Here is a 13,798-nt window from a genome sequence, read left to right as displayed (position 1 = left end):
CACATGACATGTAGATTTGCATAACTTTAATTGGTAACATATGTATAAGATTCTAAAGTACCTTTATATGAAAAAGTAGATAGGGAAGATGAAGTAGTCTATGTTTTTCAACAGAGCTCTCCCCCATAGTCTTACCATCCATTATTCTTCCACTTGTTTGTCTCCATAGCTAGTTCTGAGCTCCAGGAAGGCTTTGACCAAAACACAGTAAAAAAGCCTGCTAGTTTAGGGGTTTGTTGGAGGTTTTGGCACACACCAATAAGTAATTCTCTGCCACACCACCTAAGTGTCCTACAATTTAATTTGATTCTGACACCATCTACTTAGAGATGGCATCAGATCCCACAGGATAAGGGCTCAGTCCCATGAGACAGCCCACACCTACCTTCACCCACACATACTTCAGATGCCAGTTGCAAGCCCAGGTTATTACCTGTGCTTCTGACCAATCAGCTACAGAGCAGAGGTTCCAATGACTCCCTCCATGGACTAGATTAATTTGCTGGAGCAGAACTCAGGGAAACACTTACGTTTATCAGTTTATTAAAGGATATAATAGAATGTACAGATGAACAGCCAGAGGGAAAGAGATGCATAGGATAAGGTATGTGGGAAGGGGCAGAGCTCCCATGCCTTCTCCAAGCATGCCATACTCCTAGCACCTCCCCCTGTTCACCAGCCTTGAAGCTCTCCAAACCCTGTACTTATAAGATTTTAATAGAGGCATCATCAATCATTAACTCCATTTTCAGCCCTTGTGCCATCTGAAGAAAATCAGGGGAAGGGCTGAAAATTCTAAGTGTCTAGTTACATCGTGGTCTTTCTGGTGACCAGCCCTCAACCAGGAGCCAGCCAGACGCCCACTAAGAGGTACTTCATTAGAACAAAAGACTCCAATCACCCAGGAAATCACAATGGCTTCAGAAGCTCTGTGTCAGTAACAGAGTCAAAGACCGATATTAGAGGTGCCTGGCTGGCTTAGTTGGAATGTTGCATCCACACGACTCCTGAAACAGAATGCTACGGGCACCAGTGACAGTCACAACAAAGTTTATTACAATGAGAGGCAAGGCCGACCGATCGGACCAACACTCTTGATAAGAGTGCGGCCCCGAACAGCCGGGGTACAGAGTTTTTATAACCGATCACATCGTTTTATCATCACCTGGGAACAGAACAAAGAAACAATTTCCAGATGAGTTAGAAACAGTTGCCTAATGAGGTGTTTACTTTAGACTTTCTGCCTCTAAGTTGCAACCAGTGGATCTCCTTGACCCTGCCTCTGATGCTCTTTTCTTTGAACTTTTGCTTCCTTAATTGGTGAAGCCTAATTTACAAGAGTATGAGGCGTAATTTATAAGAGTAAAGCAAGGCTGTTATCTCTTAACCTTCAATGTCAACACAAAGCTGTTATTTTTCAAGCTAAGCATTAGCCCTACACTACAATTTAACCCTTACAGGAAGAGCATGTGACTCCTAATCTTGGGGTCATGAATTCGAGACCCACATTGGGCCTAGAGCTTACTTAAAAAAGAAAAAAAAAGACCAATATTAGAACAAGAGATGTTCCTACTATTCTTTTTTTTTTTTTTAAACATTTATTCATTTTTTTGAGAGTGTGAGTGGGGGAAGGACAGAGAGAGATGGAGACACAGAATCCAAAGTAGGCTCCAGGCTCCAAGCTGTCAGCACAGAGCCCGATGCAGGGCTCAAACTCACGAACCGTGAGATCATGACCTGAGCCAAAGTTAGATGCTTAACCAACTGAGCCACCCAGGTGGCCCTCCTAGTAGTCTTATCACTTAGGAAATTACACGGTTTTGGGGAGCTCCATGCCAGGAACTGGGGGCAGAGACCAATATGCATTTTCTATTAATGCACAGCATGCCTTTTATATGCAAAACAATCAATCCACAGTCCATATTCTGAATCCCCTCCTTTATCAGGAGGCAATATTCCTCTGTCCTAATCATCCCAGAGACAGGTACTGGACAATTAGATATAGCCTATATACCCCAGAGCCCACTGAGATTATTCAAACTAGCCAACAAAGCCTGTTTATCCTACCTTTTCTTACTTTCCCCATAGAGACCACAATAAGAACTCTTGCCTATGGTTTCCTCTTGGCCCCTTCCGCCTCCTGACCAACCCTGGTACTTTCTATTTGGCCCTGCATGGCATGGTGTGCTACTGCCTGTCTTGGGAACTGTGAGTAACAAACCCCTTTTTTTTCTTTTGTGTTTATTTATTTATTCTGAGAGAGAGAGAGAGAGAGAGCGAGCAGTGGAAGAGCAGAGAGAGAGGGAGAGAAGAATCCCAAGCAGGCTCCTCACTGTCAGCACGGAGCTGAATGGGGGCTGGATATCACAAACTGCAAGCTCAGACCTGAGCTGAAACCAAGAGTCAGATGGAGCCACCCTGTGCCCCCAAAACTATTTTTTCAATGGCATTCATCTCCTGACCTGTTGGCTTCACCATACATGAATAATACTAAAACTTACATTTTATTTTTTTAAAGGTCTTTTTTTTTTTAAGTTTACTTCTTTATTTTGAGAGAAAGAAAGAGAGAGAGCACGCACGCGAGAGAGCAGGGAATGGGCAGAGAGAGAGGGAGAGAGAAAATCCCAAGCAGGCTCCATGCTGTCAGCACAGAGCCTAACCCAGAGCTCAATCTCACGAACTGTGAGATCATGACCTGAGCCGAAATTAGGAGTTGGATGCTTAACCAACTGAGCCACCCAGGTGCCCCCAAACCTACATTTTAAAACACCATACTAATATCGACTGAAAAGGTCAATGCTACAATAATCACAACAAAGAAAAGGCAGTTAAAGTTCTTGACAAAGATAGGCAGTTGAAGAAGCAGGCTTTTCAGCCAGCCAAAATTGTTCTGTAGCCCCTGGACTGCCACTGTCCCAGATATCTTACTGTAAATGTTATGACAAAAGTCACTAGGATGAATCTCAGTTCACCAAACTGAAATTTCTTAGGGTGTGAGGGGGAAAAGCAGGAAAAGGAACAAAAGTTGAATAAAGGAAATCATGCTGGACTTGTCAAACATGTGAATACTCTACAACAAATATGATCATAAATAGTGCATTGTGTGTGCATGTGTGCGTGTGTGTGTGTGTATGTTTTAAGTAGGCTTTACACCCAGCATGGGGCCCAACATGGGGCTTGAACTCATGACCCTGAGATCAACACCTGAGCTGAGATCAAGAGTCAGATGTGCTAACAGCTCAGAGCCTGGAACCTGCTTCAGATTCCGTGTCTCCCTCTCTCTCTACCCCTCCCCTGCCTGCGCTTCGTCTATCCCTCAAAAATAAATAAACTTTAAAAAAAAAACAAACAGAGTCAGATGTTTAGCCAACCGAGGAACCCAGGTACTCCATGCGTTTTTGTTGTTCATATATTTAGTCATTTAATATCAGGATTTTACTTTTGGCAATTTTAGTAAGGCTACAGACTTTTGAATGTGGTTGTTCAGATTAGGCATATGAAAAGATGTCAACAGAGAAATTAGTCACGATGGCTGGTGATATTGATATTTGGAAGGCAATACAGATTTATTAACCTTTTCTCTAAATTAAATCTACTTGAGTATTTATATTTGGTAGAACTGTGAAGGATATATCTCATTTCTTTTCACCTATGTGTCTACTATATAAACCACTTAAATATTTATACCATTAGAAATTCCAAGTGTAATTAAGATGATGACAAGCATAAACTATATCATGTCATGATATGGCATTTTTCCCACGAAGGTAGAATATTTGATATTTAATGATATGTCAGTATGTGTGTGTGTGTGTGTGTGTGTGTCCAGCACACCATAATTTAAAGATCTAGCAAATTACACACTGAGTAATAAATAAGGTATTCTATCTTGGGCATAAGATATACACACCTGGGCTTGGAGTCTGCAAAAGAGACTGGCAATATCATTTCTGGTCATTAGTGAATCACTTTATATATGAAATGATTCCTCATATTTGTTATGTCAATTTCTAATTCTTTTTGTAATAGTCCAAATTTGTCATTAAAATTACTTAATTTTTCCAAATCCTCTTTTTTTCTTCATCTATAATATTTCTTTTAAGCATATACAAAATTCTATCAAATATTACCCTGTAATCTGTACTCTTACTATATTGGGAAAAGATCAGATGACTTCAATGCAGTGTCCAAAATAGTTGTACTATTTTACATTCCCATCAACAATTTCATTGTTATTTTAATTTGCATTTCTTTAATTAATTGCCAATATTCATTAATTCACTCAGCTAATATTTATTCATCCATTAAGTGGCAAGCTGTCATAAGCACTAGGGATATAACAGTAAATAAGACAGGCAAAATTGGCTTTAGCCTTCTAGAGCTTATATTTTATTTTATTATTATTGTTTTTAAATGTTTATCTTTTTTTTAATTTTTAACGTTTATTTATTTTTGAAGGAGAGAGAGAGACAGAGCGTGAGTGGGGGAGGGGCAGAGAGAGAGGGAGACACAGAATCCCAAGCAGGCTCCAGACTCTGAGCTGTCAGCACAGAGCCGGACACAGGGCTCGAACTCACGGACTGTGAGATCATGACCTGAGCTGAAGTCGGAAGCTCAACAGACTGAGCCACCCAGGTGCCCCTTAAATGTTTATTTTTGAGAGAGAGGGAGGGAGTGCAAGCAGGGGAGGGGCAGAGGTAGGGACAAAGGATTTGAACCAGGCTCTGGGCTGAGGGCAGAGAGCCGGATGCAGGGCTCCAACTCAGGAACCGTGAGATCATGACCTGGGCGGAAATCCAGAGTTGGACGCTTAATGGACTGAACCACCTAGGCACCCCTAGAGCTTATATTTTAATAATATAAAAATATAAACAAAATCATAAATAGCATGTTAGATAGTAAAAAGTGCCATGGAGAAAAGCTGTCTGGAAAAAAACCAAACATGTATATACGGGGTTAATTTTAATTATGGTGGTCAGGGAAGGGTTCATTGAGATGACCTATGAGCAAGAGACCTATAGTAGGTGAAGGAGACCCATGCAAGTATCTAGACAAGAGGGTTCTAATCTGAACGCGCAGCGAGCCCCTAGGCCTGAGGCAGAAGAATGGCCAATAGTGTTCAAAGAATAGCAAGAGTCTTGTGTGGCTTCAGAATAGGAGAGAAGACAAGTAAGACCTGGCAGCAGAGTATCCGGTACGGCCTTGTAGACCGTTATAAAAACGTTGGCTTTTATTTAGATGTGAAGTAATTGGAAGCTAGAAGTATGTATAAAATGGTAAAAAAAAAAAAGGGGGGGGGGAGTGATCTGCTTGGACAGATTTCGGGGAATAAACTTTGCATGGAAACCCCGAACGGAGACCAAATGTAGTTAAGTCTTCAAAGTCAAAGATTATGGATAAAACCAGTAGAGTTGGGGCTGAAGCCTTTTAGCTTGTCGCACGAAGGACCAACCACTATCTGTTGCCATAACAGGGCCTCTGCCCCAGGCACGATTAGCCAGGGAAGAACTCCCTGTGAACCACCTTTCTGGGTGACAAATTGTGCATTTAACGCCTAAAGGTTTCGATTTAGGGAGACGAGAAGACACCGATTAGGAAACCCCGAGTAGTACCCGCAAGAACACAGGCGAAGCTGGCGCCATTGTCGCCCTCGAGGCGGCGAGGAGCAGAGAAGAAACGGCTGCTGGAAGGTCCGCCTCGTTCTTGAGATGGACACAAAAGAGGCACAATACCCTTTACAGACGTCCTTTCGAGCGACAGGCTTCCGTGCCAGTCGCCCGGGGCGAACCAGGATTTTCAAAAGGACCGCGCCAGAGGCGGGACCCATCAGCACCCCACCACGCGGACACAGCCAACGCGCGGACCGAGCCGCCTGCGAGGGGGGCGGAGTCGCCGGAAGAATGACGTAAAAAGGCGTCGCGCCGAGAGTGACGCGTGGCGTAGACCACGACGGGCTGCGCCTGTCACACCCGCGGCTTGTTGCGGAGGAGCAGCGGGCGCCATGGCGGTTCTGCTGGAGACCACTCTGGGCGACGTCGTCATCGATCTGTACACCGAGGAGCGGCCGCGCGGTGAGGCCCGGGCCCGGCTCGCGTTTCGCCGGGGCCGCGCTCTCCTTTCCCCACTGTCCCTTCGCTGCCCGGCCCCCTTGACCGGGTTCGGGCTTCTGGGCTCCTGGCGCCCACGACTGGGCTGTTTCACTAGCGGGCCGTGGTTGGAAAAGTTTTTGTGAGGAGCGGCCTCTGTCTCGAATCTGGTGCCGGCCAATCGGGTGGCGGGTGCTTGTGGCATTAAATGCCTGTGTGTGCGCGTGTGTGCGCGTGCAGGCTGCATATAACCAAGCCTGTAGGTTTTGTGGCTGTACTGCGCTTTACTCGTGAGAGGAACACAACCAGTATTCCTTGGGGTGTAACCAGGGAGTCCTGATGGAAGTACGAAGGATGTGTTTGGAGCAGTGAGTGTGGGCATCCAGCGTGGGTGGAGGAAGGGCTGTCCGGAGGTGTGCACGGAGCCGAAGCAAACGCTCATTGATCGCCTGCTGTGTAGACTGCCAGGCTCTGGGATAGGCGTCTTGTCCTTAAGGGTCTAACTTTCCACCGAGAGAAATAGGCGTGGGAGCCCCTTTAAGTGTTGTTAAGTCTTACAAACCCATTGTAAGTGTTGTGGTTGAAGAATGTGTAAGTTGCCATGGAAACCGGAGGGAGGAGTGATTCTTCCTGGCTGGGGGCGGGGAGAAGTGAAGCCAGCAAAGAAAGTAGAACACTTGAACTAGCTCTTTGAAAGATGAGTGGGAGTGAGGGTGTGTTTTTTTTTTTTTTTTTAAGTTTGCTTAGAACTTTCTGGAAACAGCAAGTAGTTTGGCAGGGCTTGAAGGAATGATATGTGACACGGAATGGCAGACTGCGTGTCTGGTCGTATAGGTTATATTGGTTAGGTCAGATGTGAATAGCCTTGTGTGCTCTACTGACGACTGATGAGGGTCCTGGAAGGTTTTAAAAGCAGGATTGAGGCATGGCCGACTTGTTTTAGGAAGATAAGGGGCAACAGTGGAGGATGGTTCAGATCAGGGAGAAGCTGGAGGCCACAGAGATAAGTTACAATTAGCATCCTGTCCCCTTGGAACGCAGAGTCCATCAAAAGGATGAAACGAGGGGCGCCTGGGTGGCTCACTTGGTTAAGCGTCTGACTGCATCTCAGGTCGAAGTCTCGCGGTCTGCGAGTTCGAGCCCCACGTCAGGCTCTGTGCCCATTGATCGGAGCCTGTTTCGGATTCCGTGCCTGCCGCTCTGTCTGACTCTCTCCCGTCCGTTGTCTGTGCCAAAAAAGTAAATAAAGGTTAAAAAAAACAATTAAAGAAAAAAAAAAAAGGATGAAACGAGGGGCGCCTGGGTGGCTCAGTCGGTTGAGCGTCCGACTTCGGCTCGGGTCATGATCTCACGGCTGGTGGGTTCGAGCCCCGCCGTTGGGCTCTGTGCTGACAGCTCGGAGCCTGGAGCCTGCTTTGGATTCTGTGTCTCCCTCTCTCTCTCTGCTCCTCTCCTGCTCATGCTCTGTCTCTCTCTCTGGCTCTCAAAAATAAATAAACATTCAAAAAAATTTTTTTTAAAAAGATGAAACAAGCCACAGTACCACGTGCAGTAATTGCTTTCCTGCTGTCCCAGTATCCTACACTCAGTTGTACATCCCCCACCCCACAACACTACATGCTCAGTCATACTTCCCGGCCTTTCTCATACTGTTGCCTCTACCCCACGGTTCTCTCTACTGTTGTCCTGTTGGCCGACTTCCTGCTTGTTAGTCACACCTTGGATCAAGCATGATTTCTTCTGTGAGGCTCTCCCTTGTCCCTGAGCAGAGTTAGATCTGTTTCTTCTGCTCTAAGATCTTTTTAAAAAGCATGTAACACATTCTGTTACATCGTTTGCCTGTTATCCTGTAATTGTTTGCAGTTCTTGTCTCCTCAAGAACGTAAACTCCAGGAGAGGAGGGACTGTAGTGCCTTCCTTGTCTTTCTATCCTAAGCACCTAGTGCAACGCCTGCCACTTTGCACACACTAAAGGCTCATTATAGTGACTAATGTATATATGTGTGTGTTTGTCAGTTAGGATTCTCTGTGCAGATGATAGAAACTCAAATCACATTGGCTTAAACAAAGAAAATAATTGATTGCCTCCTGCTACTGGGGTAAACTTGGCTTTAAGGGTGGTGGGATCCAGGGGTTCAAATGATGTTATAGGGAATTGTATTTTTCATCTCTTGGTTTGCTTTTCTTTGAGTTGGTTACTTCGTGTGGGGCACCTGGCTGGGGCCTCTTTTCCCAGGGTTGTGAGGAATTCAAGAGGGAGTAGGGTTTGCCCGCCTAGTGAACGCAGGCAGAATAGACAAGTAGCAATTCTGCAACTGCAGTTTGGAACGCTAAAAACTAAGCCCACCCCATTCGTATATATTTGCAAGCATGTGATTGGATACTTACTTACGCGTGTAACTGCTTATCAACTTATAGTAAACATATCCAGGCTTATTTTCCTTCCTCCCTCCCTCTCTCCCTTTCTGCTATTTCTTTCATTTTTTTACTTTTTAGTATAGAAAACTTGAAACCTATACAGAAGTAGAAAGAGTCACGTAAATGAACCTTCATGCGCCAATGACCGGCTATAATGAAGAGCTGTCAACACATAACCAGTATTGTTTCATTTATACTGGATTTTTTGTAATAAGTCTATTACATGGGGTTTATTTTATCTGTAATTACTTCATTTTGTATTTAAAAAAAAATTTTAATGTTTATTTTTGACAGAGAGAAACCGAGCGTGAACGGGGGAGGGGCAGAGAGAGAGAGGGACACAGAATCTGAAACAGGCTCCAAGTGGTCAGCACAGAGCTGGACGTGGGGCTCAACTCGGGGACCAGCGAGATCATGACCTGAACTGAAGTCAGGCGTTTAACTGACTGAGCCACCCAGGCACCCCTCATTTTGAATTTCTAAAAAATTATTAAAAAAAAACCATAACCCCAAATCATTATCATATCTTAAAAAATTAGCAGTAATATTTTAATTTCATTCATATTTTATTATTGTCTCATAAATGTTTTAAAAATATTTGGTAATTTGGGGGCATCTGGGTGGCTCAGTCGGTTAAGTGTCCGACTTTGGCTCAGGTCGTGATCTCACTGCTTGTGGGTTCGAGCCCCCATCAGGTTCTGTGCTGACAGCTCCCAGCTCATTGTCTGCAGCTGGCTTCCGATTCTGTCTCCATCTCTCTGCCCTTCCCCCTGCTCAAGTGCGTGCGCAAGTGCTCGCTCTCTCTCTCTCTGTGTCCTTCTGTGTCTCTCAAATATCAATAAAAAGTAAAAAAATTTTTGATGTTTGTCTATTTTTGAGAGAGAGAGGCAGAGCGCGAGCGGGGGAGGGGCATAGAGAAAAGGAGACGGAATATGAAACAGGCTTCAGGCTCTGAGTTGTCAGCACAGAGCCCAACATGGGGCTCGAACCCATGAACCATGAGATCATGACCTGAGCCGAAGTCTGACGGCCAACCGACTGAGCCACCCAGGTGCCCCAAACATTTAAAAAAATTTTTAAAAAATATTTGCTAATTTAAATGCAGATCCATACAAGGTCCATTATTATATTGGTTGATTTCTTAAATACCTTGTTTTAAAAAATATTTTTTAAAGATTTTATTTTTATTTATTTTTAATTATTTTTTATGTTTATTTTCGAGAGAGAGAGAGAGCAAGTGGGGGACAGGCAGAGAGAGAGGGAGACACAGAATCTGAAGCCGGCTCCAGGCTTTGAGCTGTCTGTACAGAGCCCAACGCAGTCTCGAACTCATGAACCACGAGATCATGACCTGAGCCAAAGTCAGACGCTTAAGTGACTGAGGCACCCAGGCCCCCCTAAAGATTTTATTTTTAAGTAATCTTTACACCCAACATGGGGCTTGAACTCACCACCCTGAGATCGAGCCCCATAATCTACCGACTGAGCCAGCCAGGCACACCCCTTTCTTAAATATCTTTTAATCTATAGATTCTCCCCCTTGCCTTAAAAAAAAAATTTTTTTTTTAAATTTGAGTTTAGTTGACACGTAGCGTTACATTACTTTAGGTGCAGTATAGTGATTCCACTTCTCTGTACATTATTCTGTGTTCACCACCCCCCTTGCCTATTTTAAACGACTTTATATTTTAAGAACAATTTAAGGTTCATAGTAAAATTGAGGGAAAGGTATTTAGAGATTTCCCATATACCCCCTATGCTCGCATATGCACAACCTCTCCCATTTTCAGTATCCCCTACCAGAGTGGTATCTTTGTTGCACATTCGTACCATATGCACTATGTAGCATTGTATTTAACAGTCATCCAGAAATCTGTTTTTTTCCAGAAAAACTATCAAGAGCCTGGTATTCAAGACCTTCCAATAGATTAGCCCCGTCCTACCCCTTCAGTCTCTCTACCCTCTCTTACTCTAGTATTACCAGGGTGTTACAGAACGTAAACTGGTCTTTCGGACCCTTCAGAAAGCATTTAAATTTGCACTTCTAGACTTATTCATAATGTCTTCTCAGCTTGAAATGCTTACTCGATCTGCTTTTTGCTTGTCTAGTTCTTTTAATGCCCACCTTAAACCTCCATGAGGTCTTCTAATTTTCCTGGCCAGAAACAATCTTTCTTTTGAACTCTTGCGGCTTTTTTAAACTCACTTTTTACTATTTTGCTATTTAAGTGGCACAAATGGTATTATCGGGTATATCCAGTATTGTAACTAATTTGGTTTGGGTATAAGCTCTCTAGACAGCCTCATAGGTCTTTTTGTCTGGTTTCTGGCTTAATGTTCCGAGAACTTGTTAGTGTATCTCTCCACAATTAGACTGTGAACTTGTCGAGGACAGGGACTATGGTTTAATGGCATTTGTGACAGTGGTGCCAGGCACCTAAAACGTACTCAGTAAATGTTTATTGAATAAGTGAGTGAATTTATATGAGAAACCTGGTATATGATCAGCGTATGGATTTTTGTGAAGGGGTATTTAATCATCGTAAAAAAATTGGTCTCAGGTGCTTTGCTGGCTCACTTGGGCTTGGGGTTGTGAGTTCGAGCCCCATGTTGGGTATAGAGATTACTTAAAATAAAATCTCTAAAAAAAATTGGTCTCAGATATTTGATTTTCTCTAATTTATATAATTTATATCCATTTACAGGTACTCTGCTGGATTCATATAGTATACATCTAAGAGTATACTATATATGTACTACACGTACATATATATACAGTATATACTATATTATATAATATATTACTGTATTATAGTATATTTGTTATATAATTATACTGTATTATAGTATACTCTTTGTTCTTTTTTTTCTCTTGCAAAACTAATCCATTAATAAATGATTGCTTATCCCAAATGTTAGTTTCCTGCATTAGCTCGGATGATCAAGAAGTCCTAAAAAAAAAAAAAGAGAATACAAAGATGATTTAAAATATATTGTTTTTTTCCTACACTAATTTTCTTTTTTATGACTTTGGACATTTGAGCATTGGGGGGAAGTGTTTATGTGGTAATTTAGAAATTAAATTATACCAACTGTGCATATACTTGCTTAAAAATGTATTTGTGAACTACTGTGATAAGTTTAATATTTACTTTCTTTCAGCCTGCTTGAATTTCCTGAAGTTGTGCAAAATAAAATATTACAATTATTGTCTTATTCACAATGTACAGGTAAGTTGGTAGATATTAGTCATGTCTATTATTGGAACCACTTAGCAAACTCTGTGATTTAATAATGTATCCTATTTATTATAGAGGGATTTTATTATACAAACTGGTGATCCTACAGGGACTGGCCGTGGAGGAGAGTCTGTTTTTGGGTGAGTTCTTTTGTTTTTAAATGAGAAAAAATAGAATTGCCTCTTAACAGTGTTAACTAGCATATTTCAATCAGCTTTTTAAAATATCGTTCAAAGATAGATTTTTCCCTTAAGTTCCCTAAATGTCTATAGCAAAAAAGAGTATTTTGAATCATAATGGTATTTCTACAAAGAAATGGCAGTTCTGTTTGGTACTAGAACTTCTGTATTTCATATTGAGGGTACTTATATTTTAAAGCTTTATTATGTATTTTTTCAGTCAACTGTATGGTGATCAAGCAAGCTTTTTCGAGGCTGAAAAAGTACCAAGAATTAAGCACAAGAAGAAAGGCACTGTGTCCATGGTGAACAATGGCAGTGATCAACATGGATCTCAGGTGAGGAAATGAGTGAGAAGATGAATTTTGTTTTAAAATGAAGGACTAGAAAGAGCCACAGAGTTATCTTTTCAAACTACCCAATAAGAAGAGAATTGCAAAGATAGTTGTTAGAAGAAAAATACTACACTATATTTTTTTCTATATAAAAAAATTTGGGGGGGTGCCTGACTGGCTCAGTAGGTAGAGTGTGCGACTCTTAATGTCGGGGTTGTGAGTTTGAGCTTCATGTTGGGTGTAGAGATGACTTAAAAATAAAATGTTTAAAAAAAGTTATTTTGTCCTTTTAAATGTAAGGTATGTCCATTATGAGGAGATCAGAAAACACAACACAGTACGTGGGAGAAAATAGCATCTACAATCCAACTATCCATGGATCATCACTGTTGACACTGTGGTCTGTACTTCAAAACAGATCATATTGAGAACCTTTCATTCATTGTCTCGTTTAATCCTTACAACAACCCATTTTGGGGTAGATGGGTTTTTTTCCTCACAGTTCACATGTGAAGAAACTGAGCTTTGGTTTGCCCAAGTATTCTAAACAATCAGGGAATACTTTTTAAAAGTAACAAGTGGGTAAGAATCCACACAGTTAACGTGAAGTATTACTTTTGTGTATTTTTTCTATCAGTCTGTCATTGATTTCAGTTAGAATTATAGATCTATTTTTATATTTTGCTGTGTCTTTCTATGCAGTTTCTTATTACTACAGGAGATAATCTAGATTACCTTGATGGTGTTCATACGGTGTTTGGTGAGGTGACAGAAGGCATGGACATAATTAAGAAAATTAATGAGACCTTTGTTGACAAGGACTTTGTACCATATCAGGATATCAGGTGTGTTTGGTGTCTCAATGTACTAGAATGTTTTAATACTGTAGTGTTTGACACATAGTGGAGATATCAAGTGCAGGACTGGTTTTTGGATAATTCCAAAATGTGTATTAATACAAGACTATAAAACTCCATAAAGCAAACGAGATTTTTTTGTATTTTTATACTTGTACTAATTAATTATAGTTGCTTATGTTGGGAAGAATTATTAATCCTTTAATTTAGTTTTTAAAAAATGCATATTGAGTAATAATGGCAAAACTACTAAGATTTAGACATTTATGTTAATATTAGACATGTTATTTTAGAGCAATGCAGAGTAGTAAATCTAAGATAAATGGTACTCTAGTAATATATCCTTGTGCATTAAAATTTAAGTGCCTATGGTTCTTTGTCATTAGAGATACTTAAGACATTTGTTATAACCTTTATAAAAAGTAAAACAGGGGTTCTGAAATAATGTAAATGTAACCTTTTGACTTGGATTTATTTTGTAAGGATAAATCACACAGTGATTTTAGATGATCCATTTGATGACCCTCCAGATTTATTAATCCCTGATCGATCACCAGAACCTACAAGGGAACAGCTCGATGTAAGTGGAGCCTTCTTGTGATTGAATGTATGTGCATACTAATGCTTTGCATAGATTTTGCTTTTTAGTCCGTTAAAACTTATTTCTTCAGAATGTCTTGCTTG

At 41.5% G+C, this 13,798-nt stretch overlaps 1 protein-coding gene across 3 annotated transcripts in view; it reads left to right on the top strand.

Moving 5' to 3' along the window:
* Window positions 1-2,159: 2,159 nt before the first annotated feature.
* PPIL4 (peptidylprolyl isomerase like 4) overlaps window positions 2,160-13,798 on the top strand; it is a 38,025-nt gene continuing 26,386 nt past the window's right edge. The window contains exons 1-6 of one of the 3 annotated variants that reach the window (XM_042987298.1): window positions 2,160-2,208; window positions 11,667-11,734; window positions 11,819-11,883; window positions 12,143-12,260; window positions 12,960-13,102; window positions 13,598-13,694. In XM_042987298.1, the coding sequence (XP_042843232.1) occupies window positions 2,175-2,208; window positions 11,667-11,734; window positions 11,819-11,883; window positions 12,143-12,260; window positions 12,960-13,102; window positions 13,598-13,694 (525 nt within the window). In that variant the 5' untranslated portion in view covers window positions 2,160-2,174. Of the gene's footprint in view, window positions 2,209-5,953; window positions 6,072-6,134; window positions 6,800-11,666; window positions 11,735-11,818; window positions 11,884-12,142; window positions 12,261-12,959; window positions 13,103-13,597; window positions 13,695-13,798 lie in introns of those variants that run through there. The other 2 variants (XM_007086893.2, XM_042987299.1) reach the window with 2 other exon arrangements.

This window comes from Panthera tigris, chromosome B2, assembly GCF_018350195.1.
Source record: "Panthera tigris isolate Pti1 chromosome B2, P.tigris_Pti1_mat1.1, whole genome shotgun sequence".
NCBI classification, from domain to species: domain Eukaryota; kingdom Metazoa; phylum Chordata; class Mammalia; order Carnivora; family Felidae; genus Panthera; species Panthera tigris.
Note: the sequence above shows the minus strand (reverse complement) of the source record. Positions and strands in the feature narration are given on the sequence as shown.